The sequence below is a fragment of the Crocodylus siamensis genome, chromosome 12 (assembly GCF_052110815.1).
Source record: "Crocodylus siamensis isolate JL-2025a chromosome 12, ASM5211081v1, whole genome shotgun sequence".
Classification (NCBI taxonomy): domain Eukaryota; kingdom Metazoa; phylum Chordata; order Crocodylia; family Crocodylidae; genus Crocodylus; species Crocodylus siamensis.
In genome coordinates, this window is record NC_143406.1 from 1,922,091 (window position 1) to 1,944,460 (window position 22,370).

Below are 22,370 nucleotides of genomic sequence, written 5' to 3' on the forward strand. Positions count from 1 at the left end.
ACCGCAGTATCCAAACGGCCACCGCTGTCATGTCCGAACGACTCAGTGGAGAAGCTACCTGGTCCAGTGGCTAAGGGTTGATCCATAGTACCCAGGTTTTAATCTCGTCTCTGCTCCTGACTTGTCAGGTGCGTGACTTCAGGGAACTCGCCTCCCACGCCTGTGCCTGTTTTCTCTCCCACCTGATGCCTGTCTTAGTAAAAGAGTCCTTGCTCCAGTGTGTGTGGGATGGCACTCACTGCCTGGGCCCTTGAATGCTACCGTAGTATAACAGTACTGCTGCTGCAGTTGGAAAGGGAGATGAAACGAAGGGGCTTATTCCTTGGTTCCAGCCTGGATCTTTTATTCCAAGCTTTCACCAGCTTCTTTCCCGATCCATTCCCCCCCAGCCGGTTCTCCCACGGCCTCAGCAGACTTGTGAAACTGGCTGGGACAGTCTGGTAAAAGCATTACGCAAATAGGGTTTGCCTCAAGAAGTTGGCACGCTTGCTCAGTGATCTGTGCCAGAGCGTCAGCCAGCCCACTGAGTTACCCTGCCAAGAAAATATTTACTGGTTACGGAAAACAGCATAAACTAAACGCATCTGTGTCACTGAAAATGGAGAGTGAAATCGGTCACCAGCCCTCCTGGTTATCTAAGTGCCGTGGGCAGAGGTGCCAGTCCTGGAGCCAGGTTATCATAAATTGGAGCCCCAAAAGGCATGCAGTTGTCCAAACAAGAATAATGAGGAGATGCTTTTTAAATAGCGGTTTGTCTTCTGTTTTAATGCCACCTTGCCCTCCTCCAATACATGCGACAGCTAGAGGTGGGCAGTCCATCCTTATGTGCCCCAAACATGCAGGCACTGCACCAGTTCCCCTTCCTCCCACTGCCAGAGCCCCCACACGCCGCCTCCTTCGCCCCACCAGACTTGCAGAGCCTCCCAGGTCCTTAGGAAGGTTTTTGCAGCTGCTCTGGGCTCTAGTTTGTAGGTCTAATTGTAATGCATTTTTCTGCCCTGCCCAAAATATGGCCTATTTTTGTTTTATAATTTGGTCTGCGACCGTTCCAAACCAGTTGTATTCTTCTCTGAAAGAGCAGCTTTGGGCCTAAATAGCCCCCTCGCCCAATATCCTTTACTGCAATTTAAGGAGACAACTTGTTAAAACTTGAAAGCCATCTTCACAGGTGGAGAGAAGGACTTGCTAGAGATCAGGAATGAGATCTGGTGCCTTTTTGCCTTCAGAGCACCAGTTCAAATCTACCCAGATCTCCAAGCGGTCTAATCCCACGAGATCCTGAGTGATCTCAATTCTCCTTCGAGTTGTTAGGGTGAGGGTTAGATTAGCTTGAGTAACAGAGAAGTGCTTAGTACGTACACAGGCCAGTTCTTCAAGGACAATATGAAAGTCTCATGCCTGGGGTGGCCATCATAGATGACTCTTTCCTCTATCGATATTAAACCCAACAGCTTGATGTCCCTCTATTTTTCTCTTCAAGGGAAAAATTTCTTCAAGAGAAAAGTAGAGGACATCAAGGTGTTGGGTTTCATATCAATAGAGGACAGAGGACAACCGAGCTGACCTCTATGATGGCCACCCTACTCATGCCCCTCAGGCAGACTGTATGGTATTCTCAGTAGAGAGATTACACAATGAACAGACTGAAGCGATGCTCCTCTTGGTTTCACTCTTACAGGTAGCTGCAGGTCTAGATTGGTGCATGTTGCCCAGGAAGGGAGTCTGTCTTATGCTGTTCTGGTAGTCGATTTCATTTTATCTTTTTATTAAATTCATCTGTGTTCCAAGCCAAAATAGCCAAATCAAATTCCAAATTCATAAGGCAGTCCAGAACCACAAGTGGCCCTACTACCAGAAAACATCCTCCACCCCACCTGGGGCCGCAGATGTTTCCAAATCCTTTGGTGAGCATCCTACACGCAGGCGCGAGCCTGGAGGCTTGGGGTCCGGATGCCCTCAGCCATACGGCTGCGGGAGCAAGGTAGGCAGTAGGCCTGTGGGAGTAGGCTTTGGATCCGGCCGCTTCGGATGCCAGGGATCTGATCTGGAGCTCCGGACCAGCTTTCTACTTCGATCTAGCCAAGGCGGCTCCGAAGCTGCCTCGGAGATCTGGCCATAGGCTATAATGGGGAATCAATGAAATATGTGTTACACCACAGCGGGGTCAAAACTGCAGGAAATAACCAATACAGACAATCAATGGCCCCAAGACGGACACAGTTGCACGAGTACCCTTGTCACAAGTTTTGCTTGTCAGCAGCTAGGGATCTGTGGCAGCTGGCAGGCATCATGGCTGCAGCAGGGGCCACCATCCCTACAGCTGTCACCCCGCTGCGCCTTAACACACGCAGCGCCACCCATGGCACGAGTTTTGCCTGTCAACAGCTTGAGGGGCAGTTCCCCCAAGCCCCTGCACCCAGCTCCCTGAAACCTGGCAGGCTTCATGCTCTCAGCAGAGGCTACCATCCCTGCAAGTTTAATCCAAATCAGACAAAAACCCAACAAAGTTACAGATATTTCATTGATCCCCCCATTATACCCTACGGCCGGATTTCCGAGGCAGTTCGGAAAGCCTAACGAAGCCAGCGCTTCGGTCTGGACATGCTGCTTCAGACACCAAAGTGTCCCCAGAGCGCAGTCCAAATCCTTGCACAGCCCTGGTGGGGAGGAGTCTCCCCTTTCCATAAAGTGGGCTTAAGCCCGCTGCGCCTCGGCGGGTCCTGAACCACGCCAGAAGAGCAGTTCTCCCCGGCTGTGCTACAGCAGAGCTGCCTTCACGGACACAGTCTTTCCCCTGCCAGGTTACCGACAGATGCTTCCGGTGCCAGATTAATGGAGCGCCACAGATGGTTAAGGCTAGGCGAGATTAGTAGGACCTCTGGTTAGGAGGCCAAACAACATCCCCGGTAATAACTGCAGCGAGCCTATGGCTTCTGTTGGAGGCTCAGGATGGTATACGGCAGTCTGGATTTAGACTTGGTCCCTATGTAAATGATCCCAGGAGTTAATTGCCCTCACTGTTAAAAATGTGCCCTTTTCTAAGCTGACTGCATCTCGTTCTGCCTCCATCCGCCGGGGCTGGCTCGGTCTCCAGGGCTCTGGCACGCTTCACCCACGCCGTGCTTGCTTTGTGGCCATTACCCCCTTCCATATGACTATGAATTGGGCTTCATCCAGGGAGGGGCAGCATCGCAGGCCTAGGCATAGCCCCTCCTTGCAGCAGGGTGCTTTGGCATGTGCATAATTCAAGCTCTCCCCCTGCAAGCCCCTTTCGCAAAGGGGGGGTGAGCTGGGGTAACCTGTCGCTGAAATGAGGCGGGACGAGCTCGGGCCGCGCGACGTTTCCTCGGGTCACTGAAGAGAGGAACCAGGCCCGGCCGCCACCAAACCCTCGGGCGAGAAGAGCAGCCGGGTCCCGCCCCGCTCGCGCGGATGGGATTCAGGAGCCGGAGGGATTATAACGGGCCGAACAGGCAACGCTGCGGGTTTCCGCCGCTGTGTTGCTCGGGACCTCTCCCGGCAGGCCGCGCTTCGCACGCCGGGCCCGGCCTCCTCGTCTCGGGCAGCGCGGGCGAGAGCCGGCCCGGGGAAAGCGGGCGGCACGTCCGCGGCTGCGTGGCGCACCACGTCTGCACACGTGCGAGCCCCGCTGGGGCGGCCCGCCGGCGCTGGCACCCCCAGCCTCGCGCGAGGGGCGCGCGAGCGGCCGGGCCGGGCCGGGCCGCGGGGCGGGGCGGGGCCGCGGCTCCGCCCCGCTGACCTCAGTTCCTGGCCGCGCAGCTCCCGTCACGAGGCCGCCCGAGCGTCTCCGCCGGGCCGCGCCGCGCCGGGCATGGAGCCGGGCGAGGTGAAGGACCGCATCCTGCACAACATCTCCCTCTCCGTCAAGAAGGTGAGGCCCGGGGGGCAAGCCCCCCAGCCTGGGGGCCGCCAGGAGGAGGGTTGGGGGTGAAACGCTGGGAAGCCGCGCGGTGACGAGCCTCCGCTGGCGGGGGCCGCGAGGGAGAGGAGCTGGGATGAAGCGCCGTGCAGCTCGGGCCCGGGGCTTGGAGCCGGGCCTGACCCCGCACGGGGCCTGGCTGGGGCGGGGCGGGGCCGGTGCTGAGCGGCGCTGGACGGGGCAGGCCCCGCTCTCGGAGCCGTGCAGGCCGGGGGGCGCGGGCGGGGCGCGCTTCGCGCCGCGCCGGACCTGCCTGCTTGCGTGAAGCCGAGCTGCGCGCTGCAGGGCCGCGCAGGACCGACCCGGGCGATTCCCGGTGCTGGGTGGCAGGAAAGGATGCTACGAGGGCGCGGTCCCCTAGCTCTTCCCCCTCCGTGCCCCTGCACACAGCCCCTAGCCGTGCATCTCGCCCAGGAGGAGCCTGCAGTGGAAGCAGAGGCTGGAAATCGGAGGTTTCAGGGTAGCCAGCGCCATCGCGACTGCTGCGTGACCCGGGGCGGGTCAGCTCGCGGCTCCCCAGCCTCACGGGTGTCCGCGCTCGGCGCAGTTGCGCCTGGGAAGGTGCTCCTTTGCACAGCTGTGGGAGAGCAGACACATTAGCGCAACTCTCAAGAGTCCCCTCCCGAGCCCACCGCGGTGCTGGCTGCAGGGTGTTTCCCGTACAGTTAGTCTCCACCGCTCCGGCCTGTGCGCGTGTAAAAGTGGTGTGAAAATGCCGCATCCTTTACTCTGTCCATCTAATCCCACAGGCCAGGGCAGGAGCCTCTCCGTGCTAGGAGCGCAGCCGCTCGTATTGGCAACGGCAGACACTTCTAGCCAGATCAATCCCTCGCAGAAATATAGTGTGGGTGGGCTCAGGTTAAAACATCCCCTCCTTCCCCTGCTCCAGCAGCACGAGTCCTATTTTGGGCTGTAGCCCAACCCTGTCTCTAGCCCCTGGACAGGAGCTGTGCTCCCATCGGGGCCTGGCTACCCTCGACTTACCAGGGAGCTATTTTTACAGAGCTTCCTGCATTCCTTGGGGGGTCTGGCTCCGCTTTTCAGTCTCCAGCCCAGCTTGGTTACTGGACTAGCGGTACTCGAGCGAGGCCATGCTCGTGTCGCAGATCGGAGCCGGTTGTTCATTCCCCATTTGCTGGAAGCACAGCCTGGCAAGGCTGAGGCACAGCGCTAAAAAATCACCCCTGTCCCAGCCTCTGTCAACCTCTGCTTTTTCTTGGACAGTCGTGGATGGCGACTGCGGATCATTCTGAATTGCATCAGACTGCACGGAGGTATTTCTAATATCAGAGAGGATTTTATTTGACCTTTGATTGTAAGACCCGAGAGAACTCACCTTCGTATCTGTCCTAAATCGGACTTACAGAAAATAGCTGGGATGAAATGGAGCATCCAGAAGTTGACACGAGCAGTGTGCAGGGCGAGGGAAACCATCGGTAGAGTCTAGGAGCAACAGCTGCAGTGACTCTGTTGCTTATCTTCCAAAAGGCCACAAGCCTCCCCGTTTCCCTGCATGGTTTTGACTAGCAAAAGTAAAACTTGACCAAATGTTGTCAGTTGTGTTTTGTTGCACACTGGGAATTTGATCTGAGCAGCCCTCTGTGCTGCAGGCTTCCTCCGTATTATCTGAAAAGCAGGGCCTGAATTCGATGTTACTCGGGTGTAATGGCATTGATCTCAGTGGATTTCACTTTTGAGTTTCATGGGTGGCTGTTCATCAGGATCAAGCTCTTGGGTCTGCAGGATTTTTTGCATTCCCCCAGAATGAAGGTATCAAATACATTCTGCAAGAACTGATGTTTGCAGCTCCCTCACTTGCCAGGGAAAGCTTCCCCCTTGCTACTGGCAGGTAGGCGCATATAGATTTTTTTCAAGGGCTGGGAAAGAGTGGAGGAGATTTCTCCCTCCCCCTCCCCCCTTGGCCCAAGGAGTAATTAAGAATCATGTGCAAAGCATCAAGCAGGAGGTGGAAAACAAGGGAGTAAATCTAATTGGAAAGAAGTATTTCGAAAAGCCATAGATCAAGTACAAGAAGGGAGAGAAGCCTGACTGGGGGATCACAAGGGGGGTGTCGAAAATCCTGGCATAGGAGCAGTAATCTGCCGAGTGTGTGTTGTAGCTATGTACGAGGCAGATTGTGTTCTGGCATGAACAAGACTGGTGTCGTATAGCCAGGCATGGCAAGAGTGGATGTGCTCAGGCACTCGGTCCCGCATCGTCGTCCACATCCACAGGAGGGTTGTGCTGTGGACTGCAGTGGCGCAGCAGTGGGCTCCAGGCGCAGGGAGGCTTAGGCAGAAATTTGGGGCTAGAGAGGGGTACGGTGTCAGCAGCCAGATGCCTCGTGCCCTCAGTTTTCCTCAACTTGCAGACTAGCTGAGGAGGCTCAGCAGGGGCAGGATAGGGCCACACTTACTGCAGCTGGAACAGGAGCTCTTTGCACGTGGTCTGTCTTGTTGGTGTGCTCTGCACCGATATTGCGCTCCTGTTGAGAGTGGAAAGCAAATGTTCAGAGGGATTGGGAGTGAAGCGTTGACTTACTGTCTGAAACTTCTTGGCTTTGTCTTGCCTGTTGGAGATAAGTTCAAGGACAGACATGTTTGCAGGAATTGCTTGGATGGTTTAGTGATGGGGCTCATCAGTTCTCCTTCACTCCCTCTGCTTTATCACCTGCCCATCTCGTGCGTCTCAACACAAAGCTGAACCCCCGGTTCTTGCTTGTGGGGATGCTCGAGACAGGAATGGTGCCAAGCGTGACAATTTGTAGGTGACTTATTTTAAAATGCTGAGGGTCTGTTAGAGGCCTGAGGCTATTGGCATGGGGGTCTGAAGATATTTGTATGCAGAGCAGGTCCATGCAGTTAGAGATGTTGCGCGCTTCCTGACGTGGATGTCCCAGTCCTGCTGTAGATGCACTTGAAAAAGCAGATGATCTGGTTTCTGGCTTCGCTGTGGAACTTGCTGGTCCGATGGTCAAGATAATCACATGTACGCATGTTAGCTGGGTGCTTTGTGGTGACTGGTGCCTTGACACATGCTGTGCAGTGATAGGCGTGGGGTAGATGCGTACATTTGCATACATGCCACCAATCGACCTTCTCTTAGCAGCCCCACACAAACATTGTTGGCCTGAGATACTTTCAAACCAGGGAATGAAATGCAAAGTGCTGTGTCTCATGATGACAGTGACCAGGATGGCACGAAACTGAAATCTCCATTGCAGCGCAGGCATTTGTAACCTGCCTGGCTTGATCGAGGAGCCGGAATATGGATTCCTGAAGGCATGCCCACTATGGCTGACTATAAAAGAAAATCACACTTTTGGTCCATCCCAAAATAATGAATTTTGGTTTTTCTTCTGATTTTTTCAAACTCATCTTCCCCTCCTCAGTGTGTATGTGAGAACTGCAGTACTGCTGACTCCTGGCACATATATGGTAGATGGCTGGATTTTGGCCCCTTGCCACAGGAGCTCTCACTAATGGACCTAATGAGATCAATTAGGCCGGGCTTCTTGAGTGCATGGGAGCTTCCAGTTTCTCCCCCAACTTCCAAAACACCACTGATTTATTCTGTGCCCCCCACATCCACCTATATCCAGCCCAAGATCAGCTCTGTGTCCCTTAGCCCCACACGTACGAATGTTATATCTAATGCATCCCCATTTGCCCCTAACTCTCATCTTCTTGCACCTGCACATCTGTCCCTGGTACCTGGCACACCTCCTTGTGCTCATCGTTCAGCCCTGGAGGGACTTTGCCCACAGGTTGTCTCTGCCCTTTCTCACAGCTACAGACACTTTTTTTTTCCAGGAGGAAAGCAAGGAGGAAGTTGCTGCGCTTTCCTGAGCTCTTGGGCTCTGTGTGCTCCTCTCCATTGGAAGTGGGCTCTGCTGTGCCCTCTCCTTCTCTTGGCCCCGCCATAAACTTCTCTCTGCTTTTGGGACAAGCAGCCTGCCCGCTACCCACAGGTGCTCGAATGAGCTGTTCTTCAGGTCTCAGGGGAAGCCAGGCGGCAGCAGTTCAGAAGGGGTTTCCTCTTTGTGGTCTAGCACGTGTGAGGCCATCTGCAGCAAAAGGGAAAGCCCGTTTCTCCGCAGTAGCTTGAGAGGGTCATTGCCCCAATGGGCAGTGCGGCGCGAACGTGATGCGGTGTCGCCCTCCTTTGCTGGTGGGTTTTTTTTTTTTGATATCTGGGGTCCTTCTCACCCACACAAATTCCACTTAGTTGCAGGAGGACTTTCACCGACCTCACGTGTAAGGCAGATGGGCATCTCCTGTGTCCCTTCTAGGATTTGTGGTCGTCCGGGATCTGCCGCAGAATGGCATGGTAGGTCACGCGTAGTTTAACACATGGGGCTTCCCCCGTGCTTCCTATACGTTTGCCCTTTAGCAGATGCAGTGCAACTTCTGGTAGTAGGTACAATGACTTGTATTAGTCCAGAATGGCTGCAGCAGCAGCCCAGTGCATGATCTGTGACCCCAAAGTGGACAATGAAAAAAGGGATTTTAAGTCAAGGCCTCTTGTAGCATTGTGAATGAATACATGTTTGGAGCTGAAGTAGATCAGTCCAGCAAACTTCTGCAAAGCAACAGCTCTGATCCTTTCCATGCATGCAGTTACCATGCTCCAGCCTCAGTAGCCAGGCTGTTAAACGTTTCCCTTAGACGGTCTGTTAAGAAAGACAGTTGAGCGTGGGTTGTAGTTCTTTGCCGCATCTGTAAGGTTTCACTTGAAGTCTCTTAACTCATGGAAAAAATCATCTTAGTCTTTTAAAGGCTCTTTACAAAAAGGCAGGTGCCATGAAAATGTAGCTTCAGGATATATGACGTTGTCCGCTCCCCTTTGAGACGCTTGCTTGCAGTACATTCACTGGCATGTCGGGTTGCTGCCTGCTAGTGTCCTGCAGTCTCTCTGGTCCCAATCCTCAGCTACAGCCGAGGAGTGCACAGCAAAACGTGGGGACCGTATGTGCATGCATAGATGTCGTCTTCAGCTAGCTTCATCATCTTACACTGCACTCCCTGTGCACTGGGCCAGTCCTTGGGTGTAAATTAGAGCAGCCAAGGGACTGCTGTAGATCATGCCAACAGTGACAGTGTAAAATGGGGCCATGTCCCCTGTCTGCCACTGCAGTGCATGTCCTGTACTGCACCAGTTATATATGACCAGGAGGTCTCCTATGCTGGAGTGACCGTGACAGCTACAGAGGCACTGTCTTGGAGAGCAAGCCTGTGAATAGAACAAAAAGACTGGAACGCAACTAAGGATCAGTGTCTCCATCTCCTTCCTTAAGGGCACCTCCAGGTGTCTGCATATTAAATGTTATAAACTGCATAAAACTTAATATAAACTAACAGTTATGCTATAAACTTTGTGTATGGAACCACTCAAGCGGCAAAGATTTCTTAGGGTCATCTCTGTTATTGAACTCTCATGTAATCAGGATAGTGTTAGACCAGCTTTCCAGTGCAAGACATTCTTCCTCGGGTCTTTGATCACAGGGAGCCAGGCACAGACAGGGTGGGAAGAGGGAAAGGAGTCACATATTTTTCCTCCTACAACATCTGTTATAAATGATGGGGAGACTATTCCAGGAGAACCTGTTTGTACAGGTGTAGTCTAGGGGGTCTTGAGCCTTTTCACAAAATCCCTTGTGGAAACGATTGTAATGATAGGATTACACATGTACTGACTTACAAATCGGTCACGAATACCCAAGGAGAGTTCAGGTATTTTACACCCCTTCTGCAAAGCCTTCAGGGGTACCCCACAGTCTGAGACCTTCTTTGCCATTTGTCCTCCAAATGCATTCATAGGCCTCCCAAATGTGGTTCATAACTTAATTGAGAGGATGAGCTGCTAATAATATGCAATGCAGACTGCTAAGGCAACCCTCCTTAAGGCATGGCAGTTTATTCCTTACATGAGCCATTTCAAGGTTTCTCTCTTGATACCAGATGTCACATCCTAATGCAGAGATGAACTTGAACTTGGACTTTACTGTTCACATTCAAGTGGACTGAATTTTCCCAGAAGCTAAAATGAAGTCATGTCACGCTGCGGGCTAAAGAAATTCCTAGCGCTCACTTGAGCATCTGCTGCTGGACAGAGCAGCAAGGGTGCTTTGAAAAAGGTACCTCGCTTGCTTTGCCTGCCCCCAGCAGAGAGCCTTCCCCGGATGGCTTGTTGAGCAGGCGTGTACCGACAGCCCGATGGATCTTGTCCCGGGAGCGGCAGCCAGCATCCCTTGAGCCTCTCTCCCTCTGACCTCCCAAGGCTTTTCAGCAGGAGGCAGCTGACAAAGCAGGCTTCAGACATGTGGGGAGGATGGAGGGCCACTGCCTGGGGTAAGAAGCAGCCTTTGAACTCGAAGTGCCTGGCATTCCTCAGCTGTGTCATATTCATTTCCCTTTACGGCATCTGATGAAGTAAGTCCAGCGCTTATGAAATCTTATTCTGTTCATCTCTGATTTAGCTCATAAGGTGCAAATCTACCTTGCCTTCATATTCATTTGACACCAGGACTGGAAGCAGCATTGGGCCCGAAGGAAACAGTACAGGCTGCTGCTGCATGTAAAGACAGTCATGTCGGTACAAACAGGACTGCAAAAGCATCATATCTTAGCCATTGTGGTGGGCACCAGATGTTTCTAATCCAATGTTTTAGCAGACAGCGGTCATAGCCCCTGCGAACCTGCTTGTTTGCTTGTCCTAATGTGTTTTCCAGCCCCGGTTGTTTTTCTTTCCCGTGGAATCTGTGCCTCTCTTGTGCTGAAAGACTTGTGACCTTTCATGCCTCCTTCTGTAACATTGGGATCCTTCTCCACAGCAGTCATATGTCAGCCCTGAGTCTCGATCCTCCATGTGAGATAAACAGTGCCGCTAGCAGGCTGCTTGGACCTGGCTGGCAAAGACGAGGAGGTTTCAGCTTTTCTTTCATAACGCGTGCATGCAGTGGCACGTGAAAAGGCTGCTGCAAACAGGTGTCACCGGCACCAGTTCATGCCTGGCCACAGTCAGTGTTTGGCAAGTGCAGCTGCAGGCAGCAGTGTGATTTTAGCTGTCACAAATAGCAAACCTAAACGAAAATACAAATTATTTGGGCGTTGGAAATTCACATGCGTGCGACAGTGGGGAAGGCCTTTGACACTGTCTCTCACCCCATTCTCATCAATAAGTTAGGTGACTGTGGCATTGATGCCTACACAGTTGGACGGGTAAAGAACTGGCTGATGGAGCGCACCCAGAGAGTGGTGGTGGACGGGTCGTACTCAACCTGGCGAGATGGGGGCAGTGGGGTCCCCTAGGGCTCAGTCCTCGGGCCCACGCTCCTTAACTTCATCAGCGACTTGGATGAGGGGGTTGAAAGCACATTGTCGAGGTGGACACGCTTGTAGGGAGAGAGGCTGCAACTAGACTTAGACAGACTACAAAAGTGGGCAGATGAGAATAGGATGGGATTGGCCGTAGACAAATGCAGGGTGCTGCACCTGGGGAGAAGGAATCCACGGCGCACGGACAGGCTGGGGAGCTGCCTCCTTGAGAGCACAGAGGCGGAGGGGGACCTTGGGGTCATTACGGACTCCAGGATGAACACGGGCCACCAATGCCAGTCTGCAGCCAGCAAGGCCAACCATATCTTGTCATGCATCTAAAGATGCATCTCAAGCCGGTCCAGAGAGGTGATCCTCCCCCTCTATGCGGCACTGGTCAGGCCACAGTTGGAGCGCTGCGTCCAGTACTGGGCGCCGCACTTCAAGAGGGATGTGGCCAGCCTGGAGAGGGGTCAGAGGAGGGCCACCCATTTGGTGAGAGGGCAGCAGGGCAGGCCCTACAAGGAGAGACTGAGGGACCTGAGCCTGTTCAGCCTCAGCAAGAGGAGGCTGAGGGGGGACCTAGTGGCTGCCTACAAACTCATCAGGGGAGATGAACAGCAAATGGGTAGAGCCCTTTTTCCCCCAGCACCACTTGGGGTAATGGGGGACAATGGTAATAAGCTGATGGAGAGTATGTTTAGGTTAGAGATCAGGAGGCAATTTTTTACAGTTGGGGTGACCAAAATCTGGAACCAGCTTCCCAGGGAAGTGGTCCTCGCTCCTACCTTGGGCAAATTCAAGAGGAGGTTGGATGATCACCTGTCTGGGGTCTTGTGAACCCACCATTCATTCCTGCTTGTGGCAGCGGGGCAGGCGAGATGATCTGTTCAAGTCTCTCCTGACCTTAACTACTATGAAACCTGAGAGTCCGCTCTGCATCTCGGCTGTTTAAAAATGAGGGAGCCTCCATCCACGCTGTTCTCCGCTGTGCAGCATCTACACTCCAGTGTTTCAGGTCCAGCTAGGCAAAGCTCCCATTTTGGCATGCTGTATCATGGCTGTGTTGTCCCTCTCGAGGCTGTTTTGACATCAGTGGCAGCCTGCTAAGTAGCGGCAAGGTATGTCATGGGCCATCAGAGAAGCTGCTAGATCTGCATAAATGATCTGGACAGCGCACTTGATTTTAAGGCAAGTGGTGCTGATTGCCTGTGTCTTGGGCATGGGAAGTTGAGTGTTGGGACTGCTGCTTCTTGAGATGCTTGCCGTAAAAATGGTGGCGTGCAGCCCCTGACTGTGTTCCTAACCCTCTTGCTATGCAGGAGTTGCAGCGGTTGAAGCTTCATGTGTTTTTCTTTCCTGTTTGTGTTGCCAGGAGTAGCCAGTTTGTGTGGGACCTGGAAGATAGGACTATTGATTGGCTAACTGCATTGATCTGCAGGAGTTGAATGAGGTTCTCCATCTCCTAATCTGTTCAATCTTCCCTGGGAAATGTGATCCAATAAAAGAAACCTGGAGGAGTTAATAACTTGGCATTGCTACTGGATGAGTTTAGAAACGCCTTCTGGTCTCTGCTCTGAGATGAACAGAGCGATGTTGCTGCCCTTGAAAACTCACATTCACACCCTTGAAAATTCATGTTAAAATGGAATTGCAAAAATCTGGAACTCTTGGTTCGGAGATGATACCTTTTATTCTGCTAAAATGGAGGCATCCTTTGAGGAGGTGGATAGGCTGAGGTGGCTCAGAGCAGCGCAGTGTGGGGCTCCTCTTCGACCTGCGGGTTGCCTTCAGGGCATGCTGCGCCTGGACTTTCCCCAGGACTAAGACAAGCAGGCCAGGAGACGGGCCCGGCTCGCACCCATCGCTTTCATCTGCTGTTCCCTGTTCCTGCCTCAGAGCTGGGCATGGTGCTTGGATAGCAGCTGTGCACCTTCCTTCTCCTAGAGCTGGAGAAGAGCCCTGAGCCTTATGCTTCATCTCCCGGTGGAGCTCCAGCATTACTTGCTGTGTGATATGCCCCAAGCTTTGGAGCCAGCTCTTTAATTGTCGTTTTGTTCACACTAGTAAATGAAGCTTTGCAAGCTATTCACTGAGAGCCACAAGCTTTAAAATACATGGTTTAGCTCATGCTGCAAACGCTTCATACTATTGCAGCCCACCAGGTAGCATGCAGCAGTCTCTGAGCGTCAGCTCTGCGCAGACTCGGTATACCAGCCACACGCTGTTGGGTGAAAGAGCTGGCGGGGGGTGGAGGGTGGGGAATATTTTTTCATCCTCTAAATGCCTCACGTATGCCACCAACCTAGTTCCCCAGTAACAAATCCAGCTGAGCATTGATGCATTGACTTCAAAGGCACGCAAGGTTCTTTGGGTCAATGTGATATTTTTTATTAGAACAACTAAACAGGTGGAAAAAATTTTCTTTGCAACCTTTTGGGCACAAAGGCCCTTCTTCAGGCTTAGGGAGAATCTGGTGGTGTTTTGTGTGCTCTCCTGGGTAGACTAGAAGCCAGTATGCAAAATGCAGGCCTGTGAAAATGCAAATATGTGGGAGTGAGGTTTGGAGGGGACAGGAGACAATAGGTGCGAGACAGGTGCACTTTCAAAGGAAAATACTAGTATGCTCCCCTTCACACTGTATTGCAAATGCTGGGTTAGCAGCAGCTCTGCACGGGGTTGAGAGGGTGAAAATGGAGACTGAGAAAAGCCTGATGCAATTCAAGTTGCATACCAGCTTCCACTTCCATTTGCTGCATGGCTACAGAGCTGCTCTTTTGCAATCCTGTCAAGTGGAACAGAAACATTGTTAAACAAAGGACTGCAGGCACGGGAGTGGGCTTTATACGTTATACGTGTGTTTCCTCACTTCTAATCAAGTCCCTGCAGGAACATCGTGATTAGGTGCAAGAGCTGATCTGGGCGTCTACGTGGAGTTGCCCTATATGTGTTTGCTTTCTTAATCCAAGTGCTTGTCTTGCCAGGGGCACATCAGGGAGCAGCATGGCAGCGATCTGGGCACGGGCAAGGCTACTGCTAGGCTACCGTGGTGTTGTCTTGGGTGGTGGAAGAAGGGGGTAGACATAAAGAAAGGTCCCAGGGGGTCCGCAGAAGTAATCCAGGGGTTGGGAAACAAGCCTTTCTGTCTAAGCTTGAAGGCACGCAGCATACTGAACGTATCCTAGAGAAAGTGGGAAGGTGACTGGTTGCTGTGTTTCAGGTACCCGCATAGAGAGAAGCCACTGGAGGATTTTTCAGGTCTTGCTGGAAAAGGCACAACAAGATCTAATTTGCATTAGTTTCAACTTTGAAATAAAAACTGATTTTGAGAACTGGTTCGCCTTGCGTGCAGTCTTTAAAACAGGACAGGTTTCTATTTGGGAAACATTTACAGGTTTGGGGGAAGGGTGGATCAGGGGTTCCTAACCCTTGGGCCACGGCCCAGTCCTGGGCTGGGAAGGGTGGCTGCTGGGCCAGAAGTGACCGTGGACCGGCAAACTACAGACCGGTCCATACTGTGGACCGGCAGCCAGCCCTCTTTTATACCAAGTATAAAAAAAAGAGTCGGCCGCCTGCCTGCAGTGTGCCAGTCACTGCTGGCCTGCAGCCACTTCCAGTCCACACTTTGTCGGTCCTCGGCATGAAAAGGTTGGGAGCCGCTGGGCTAGATGGTCGCAACACTCCCTTCTGACCTCAGACTCTGACCCTATGAATCCTCTTTTCATCCTTTCCTTTCTAGGTTTGGCTGTATTGTTCCAATGTGTTCCTAAGACGTGCAGATCTGCATTAAGACAATGACAGCAGTCCCATTTCATGCTTCAGCGCTTTGGCTGCGCATGTACAGTGGTTATGGGAGAGGGTTTTTTTCATTCCTTGATGCACAATTGGCCAGAGGTATTTGGTTTTCCCACAGACTTTTGAAAAGCCCCCATAGTACTCAAGGAGTAGTCTCAGGATCAAAACCAGTTCTCAGCATGGGGTGAAGAGACGCTCCTTGCTTTATCTCCAAGGAATCTCAGGGTTATTTCAGAGGAGTGGGAATAGAGGGGAAGGGGCCTTTCCAGTTGTACTCAACCCTTGTTTTGCAGTAGTAGAGCTGTAAAGTGGGCTAAAAAGCTTTGCACCCATCAAGGCCTGAGCTCAGGGATGTGGCTCTTTCAAGAGCTGATGAAATTCTCGCCCATACATCTCTGAAGCCTATATAAGGTTGCATAAGGAAGGTCGCTTTCTGTGCTGTTCCAGGCATGAGTGTTGGGTCTGGCATTGATTATTGCAGAAGAAATGCACAAGTAAATGCACGGCAACTAAGCTGTAAGCTGTCCACAAACAACGTAAATCATGGTGATTTCCACCGCCTCCAGCGTGATGGTGGATTTTATCCCTGATGCACAGGTGATAAAAGTGCAAATTTCCCATCTGTTCTGAATGCTTGGTCATGCAAGCAAGCCCCTTTGCAGAAACAAGGCTCTTCTGCACTTTGTTCGCAATTGTTTAAATTTGCATCTGTGAATTCTCCGGGATTTTGAGGAGTTTTCTTGGGGTTGGAGTTTGTGTTCACTCTTGTTTTTGTTCTGTAGTGTTGCAAAGACAGAGCGTCAGGGTTGGTTTGCAAACTCGGTATGCAGTTTGTTATGAACTTGAGAAATACCAGTTTGATAATCCCATGGATGCCTTTTAGATGTGGACACCATTAATTTTGTCCACTGGAAGGTCTATAAATAGCTTTGGCTGAAAGATGGCTTGAGGCCTCATTCCAAATGGAGCAATGCCACGCACTGGCTTCTAGGCCGGGTCATGTCATGAAAACCCAAAGCGTTCGAGTGTCTGCCGTGTGCTGGGACCCAGAGGATGCTGAACTGGACTGGCAAGAGGGTGTGGGGAGGAAAGAGCTGTCTAACTAGACAGGGATGCAGAATAATGCTTTTAAAGAAAATAATCTCTCAACGCCTTATACTCTCACTGCTTGTCTAGCTGGTCGGGTCTGTGTTTTAAGTTACTGGTTCAGCCCACAGCCAGCGGCACACGAATTACTTTGCAGCTGTTAGTACTGTGTGTCATCACCACACCCCAGAGAAGTTCTTCTAACCAAGTGACAACTGAGAGGAAAGAGACTTTCTATTCAAACTCTCCCTCTAAATAGGCTTATAAAGTGCAAAGGAGGTAAATCCGCGGTACACACAAAATGCACAAAGATGCTGAGGGCAGTGCGGCACCACTGAGTATCCTATACAGCACCAGGCATGCTGTTAACATTCAGCAGGAATAGGTGCACAGGCTATAGGTGTGGCGCGATTTAATGTTGGCATATGCGTGGGTGAAATGTTGCAGCATGCAGACGGTCCAGATATGCTGGATTGGTCCTTTTTTTTCCCTTGCACTCAGGCACGGGCCCTCTTATGTGCACCTGAGACCCACTGATGATGGCTTGGCTGGAGTCATTACAGAGCCAAGGGTGGCTGGTCATAACGGTAATCTTCTGCTCCAGGCTCATCCTGGCTATTCCTTAGTTCATCTCGATCCCTGGTTGGGTTGAACATGCACATTTTACCCCTGGAAGCTAGTTGTGATAGGCTTTGGGAATGAATCGTGGCAAGGACAAGAGGGCAGCCTGGGATCCTTATTTCACCTTCACTGATCTGCATTAGACCATTGGAACAAGTCTTCCCCAGGGCTAAGAAATGCATATTAAATGATTTACCATTTAGTACCAGCAGGAACATGTAGCCCTAGCCTTGTGTATGCACTTGCATGTAGGAACAGCTTAGCTCTCACTGGTGTTAGTACAAGGTAAGAGTACTTAGTCATTCGCAGGATTGGGCTTTTTAGATTGGAGTTGACCTTGTTTTACCAGCACATGCAGGGCCATCCAGAAGGATGGTAGCACATGCAGATACACAAGCCTGCAATTCGAATTGACCCATCCTGATTTTGTCTTCGTGCTCCTGGAGACTATAAACAGTGCGGGCACAGAGGCATATTGTGCGTTGCCTTGGAACAACTGGCTAACGCCGTTCTGCCTTAAGCCTTTTCCTGCCGCTGATCTGGATTCCAGGATGGTTGTCTTTAGCCCTGCCTTTTAAAATGATTTCAAGGAACTGAACTCTATTTCTTAATTTGCAATCCTCTCTTCACCTATTTTGACTTTTAAAAAGTCAGTAGGTAATTAGCACAGTTGTTGACCATCTGGCTACTGCACAGTGTTGTTCGGTTCCTGCGCAGCAAGCGTCTCGTGTAGACGCCCCCAGGGAAGGGGAATGGTATAACGTGTGCTGTCACTGCCTGGGCGCATAGCAGCAGCACTTATTCGGAGATACGGACAGCGCTGGGGTCTGTTTCTCGGTACTTGGGTCTGCTTCGCAAAAATCCCTCTAGGGTAGTAGTATCCCTCTAAGAGGTGGGTAGATTATCATCCACATCAGAGTGACTGCTTATGGTTGTCTTATCCTTCCTGAGGCCCACCCTGTGTTGTCACTCCCTGTCATTCTTAGCTTAGATGGTAAACTGTTTGCAGCAAATAATTTAACCACCTCTCTGAAATGCCTTGTGCAACTACAGCTCCAGATAAGTAATAATCAGGTGACCATGTCTGCAACAAAGGCTGTGAATCCTGAATTGAACTCTGCCCTGAGCTGGTAGTTGAAAGAGGTTCTGGAAATGCACGGCTTGTCCTCAGGATGTGTGAAAGAGGGGGCATTATACGAGATCCAGGGTTCACCGATTGTTAGCGCTGAGTCAACACGTTCTTCCTAGCATCCTGGCAATACCACCCAATCCTTGATGCATCAGTCCCCCCGACATTCATGGGCCTAGTTCTCTGGACGCGTGGCCATAGGGACCACTTCGTTCCTTCTCTCACGAGGCTCACCAGAAGTGCTCTCCCGCTGGACGTGTTTGCGCCGGGCCCTTGTGCCTGGAGGTTGAGTTGCATCCCTATCGCTAAGAGCCCAGCGGGTCGTAATTAGGCTGGCGTGATTCAGAGTCCCTGAGTCAGCCTCCCGAAGAACCGCTGCGTGTGCATGCGTGTTCACAGGGCTGGGTGCTGTCATGGGACTAAGAGCCCTCCTGCAAAAGCAAGTCAGACGAGTGTGTCACCAAGCTCCTGATGTGACAGTGCAGAGGCTCGTTGCGTGCATGCAGCTTGGGTGCAGGTGTGCCTGGGAGGTAGCAGAGCAAGGCTGTGCACCATAGGAAGCTGGGAAGAATCAGAACTCGTGGCAGAGGTGACAGCTTTTATTAGACCAACTAGATTTCTGCCAAAAAAAGTCCTCAGTTGCAAGCTTTTGGACACAAGCACCCTTCTTCAGGTGTAAGAGAAAAGATTGTACAAGTTCCCCTAGGTAGAAATAGGAAGTTGGTACGCTTTAGGGATATCTAGCTGACTTCCCAAAGAATTAATGTACAGTTCTACTGTTTCTAGATAAAGGACCAGCACTTCTAAGAAGGCGATGGAGTGTGCCCTGGCACCTTGCTCCCTATTGAAATGTTCGACATCCTGGCACCGAAGGAATGGTGCTCCGTATAGTTCTGCGAGATGCACTTGACATGAGGCTTTGTAAACCAGTATTAAAAAGAATTTAGTAAAACTTCTGGTGCATGGGCTGGAGCTGATTCCCTTAGCAGATAATGGTACAGAAGCTCCTTTGAGAAATCCATAGTTGGCCATCGCGGCTCAAAAGCAGCTGCGTGGATACAGCGACGGATTTGCTGGCTGTTTCCGCAGTGCCAAGCCAGCGCGGTGCTCTTCCCGGAGTCGCTCTCGGCCCCTGCAGACGGAGCAGTGGTGGAGAGTCGGCTGCAGGCTGCTGACCAGAGTGGTGTGATTTCAGCTGCGGAAAGCAAGAACAGGGACAAAACAGAAACAGTTTGGGGAAGGAGAAGAAAAGAGGAAATACTGAAATAGTTCATCCGTCTTTTGGCTGAGACTGGGAATCCCAGAGACTGACAGGGAGGGAGATGTGCAGGAGCTGGGCATCAGAGGTCCCAAGACCTTCCCGGGCTGCTGTCTGCCTGCACAGAGCTGAAGCAGGGCAGGGGAGGTAAGGGGTGGGTGAGGACAGACAGGCTGAGATGAACATAATCCTCTCCAGATAACCGGCCTGCTGATGTTACGACTCTGCCGCGGGATCTTTCAGCCAGTTATGTGAAAGGCAGCCAATTCTTTTTGGCAATGCTCGACATCTGGGGCTTCCTCTTCCTTAAGTCAGTGGCGGGGCCAGAAAGAAAACCCAAGACCCACGTCATTCCTGGAGGGACACATGTTAATGCCCTCCCTTTTAGAAACATCTGGAAGAGGCCTAGCAAGATTCCTTTGCTTCGGCTCCAGCTCCCCATGCCTGGTATGTGGATGAGCCCCAGACATGTGCATTATAATCCTCTTTGTCCTAATTCACCCGTGTCTAAATAGGGGTTAAATCTGGGGAGGAGATGGAGTATTCTTTAAATCCAGACAGCCCGTGGAGAGGGTCATGTGCTCTGTAAGCTTTACATTTTACTGTGCACGTTATACGGCAGTGACACAAAGCTCATTTGCTTACAGGAACCAATTTCCATTTTGTGTTTCCGGTTTATAAACAGTGAGAAAAAAGCAACTTGTGTTGACTCCAAAGGCTGCCGTGAGTAGGCAGATCCTCCCAGGATAGGATCGTTAAGACAAAAAAGACAGCAGAGTTGTGATGTATTTGGGATACCCAGCATATAACGATGAGATTGAAAATAGCTTAAAAGCTGGCTGGCCTGGGTCTATGACACGTGGGATTTGTTCAGGAGGCCAGCATCTAGTTTCCAAATCAGTGGCTCTCGGCCTCCTTAGACTCACACCCTCCCTTAGAAAATGCCAGCTCTTAAGTTGCACTTTTTGTTTGAGTCTGGAAAAATACTAAAGCAAGTCTGCTGCAAAGAGCTCAGAGACCACAGCAGGGCAGAATGGTTTTGATAGGGATTTAAAAAATGTTGGCTGGGTTTACGTTGTGGATCCCGTGTAGGTGTTTGCATACCTGTGGCACCCTTAAAAGGATCTCATGGCACCCTGGTGAGAATTACTGCCCTAAATCTATGGGCACGGACAGGAATATTCTGCTCCCTCCATTGTCCTCAAAGCCAGGAGCTGTCATGTATTAACTAGTAGGACCTATCGGGCATCTTCCGGATGCCACATTACTTTACATACGATTTTATTGTTGGCTCAGCAGCTTCCTCACTGTGGGAATGTGTTTCAAATGCTGGCTGTAGATAATGGTATTTAATTATTTGAGAATTATTACAATTCTGTGATCCTTCCCATTCCTCCTGGCTATTAATAGCATAATCTTCCAGGACTCTTTCTTCCGTCAAAAGTTTGGGTAAGTATGATAAACTGTGTGGGAAAGGGAGAAGGAGATGGAAGAATAGCTAGATGAAGGGTATTAGTTCCAGGGGGTCCAGTGGTTTAGTTTCCAGACCACGGCTTCCCGGATCGATCATATTTACCATCCACATTTCCAAGGAAGCCAGAACTTTCTGATTTACTGGGTTTTTTTTTAATGTAATCAGAAAGCTTTGATCCATGTTTTAGTGGAGAAGGCTTATACATAAGTAATAGCCGTAGTGCCTGTGGAGCCGGTCCCACGGAGAGCTCATTGCAGATGAAAGGAGAACAGCTGCATTAGAAAGCATCTGATCCACCTGGGTGTATCGCAGAGTCTGCAGATCACCTGGGCAACACAGAGGTGGGACTGGGAAAGGGCCTTTGCATTTATTTTTGAGAGCTCAGTGTCGGGCACAAAGGAGAAGGCAAGGCATGTGCGCTTCCCCCAAGAGCTGGCCATCTAGATCGGGCAGTGGTGCAGACACAGGCAGGGGACTTGGGGAGGGCACCTGCACTCCCTCTCCTAGGCTGGCCCGGTCACTTCAGGCTTGGTTGCTCTCCGCTTTGTAGGGGCTGGGCTCCCTGGGTGGGACCTGCTTGCAAAGGAGCAGCTGCTCCCTGGCTGGGCAGGACTCTCTTCCTTGGCTTTGTCTTGGTTCCAGGCTGCGTCCCGGATCAGGCTTGGAGAGCCTGGCATTTGTTCCTGCCTCTGCCTTGCACGCAAACACAAGCACCCTTAAAGTGCCGAGAACCAGATCCTGCCCTGATGTCCCACTGTGAGTCTACGTGAGATGCATTGGCTTGATTGGAGCGACCCTCATTTACAGCCGTGGGACTGGAAGCAGAATCCGGCCCTGCGTGGGAAGCTGCGTGTCAGTCCTGGGCTAGAGCTAAAAGAAATTAGATCATAGGATGCCCTATGGATTTGTAGTCTGCTATCTTGTGAAGTATCAGACCTAGCAACTAATGCTTTTTCCCATTGGAAAGCTCTGAATTCAGGGTATTCCTGCACTGTGGATTCAGGGTTTTAGGGCCAGTATTTCAAAATCGGCTCCTGCATCTTTCACTCAGTTTGAGTTAGGCTGCTTACGTGTCTGAAAGGCAGGCATAGATGCTTGTAGAAAACCAAGCAGGTTGCACTGAGGCCTCTCCCCAGATTTGTCCCCAACTCTGTGTGTCAATGCGGAAGGAAGGCAGTAATCGGAATAATGGGCATTTCCCTGTCCATCATTAGCTCAAAAGCTGTGGGGGTTTCGAACGCTGGAGCAGATCAGTATGGATGCTTTCTGACCTGGAAATCTTTTCCAAGTGTGGGTCTGAAGTTGGAGCAGTGATCCGCAGGGAAAAACCAGCGGTTTCTGCTTGTCCGGCAGACAGCTCCTTGCAGAAGAGATCCCTTTCAATTAGTCCGAGCCAGGCGCCAGGGCAGCCTGAAGACACTGGACGCTGGCTCTCCGAGAGGGCTGCTCAGGTAGGAGAAACAGCATTTGCAGTTGATTGCACTTGAATTTCCCAGGTCCCAAGTCTGGCCAGTGTTATGCCTCTTAATCCCAATAACCAGTTTCCTAGCCAGGGTGTTTGCTGGTGTTTTCAAGTCAAGGTGAGCTGGTCGGACTTTGAACCTTAAGTCTTCTTCTCTGGCAGCACTTCAGATCAAGCCTGGTGAAACGAGTGAGACATGGCAAAGGTGCCACCAAACGTGTAAAACATGGCATTCCTTGCATGGCATTTTTACAGGTGCATTATTGCTAATGGAGGCTCGCAAAGACCT

General features: G+C 51.4%; 1 protein-coding gene across 13 annotated transcripts in view; it reads left to right on the forward strand.

Moving 5' to 3' along the window:
• The first annotated feature begins 2,113 nt into the window (after positions 1 to 2,113).
• The window catches only part of PLEKHM2 (pleckstrin homology and RUN domain containing M2), a 49,868-nt gene continuing 29,611 nt past the window's right edge, over positions 2,114 to 22,370 (forward strand). For 12 of the 13 annotated variants that reach the window (XM_090023474.1, XM_090023475.1, XM_090023477.1 and 9 more), the window contains exon 1: positions 2,114 to 3,892. In XM_090023474.1, coding sequence (XP_089879600.1) covers positions 3,833 to 3,892 — 60 coding nt within the window. In that variant the 5' untranslated portion in view covers positions 2,114 to 3,832. Of the gene's footprint in view, positions 3,893 to 8,167; positions 8,270 to 22,370 lie in introns of all 13 variants that reach the window. The other variant, XM_090023479.1, reaches the window with a different exon arrangement.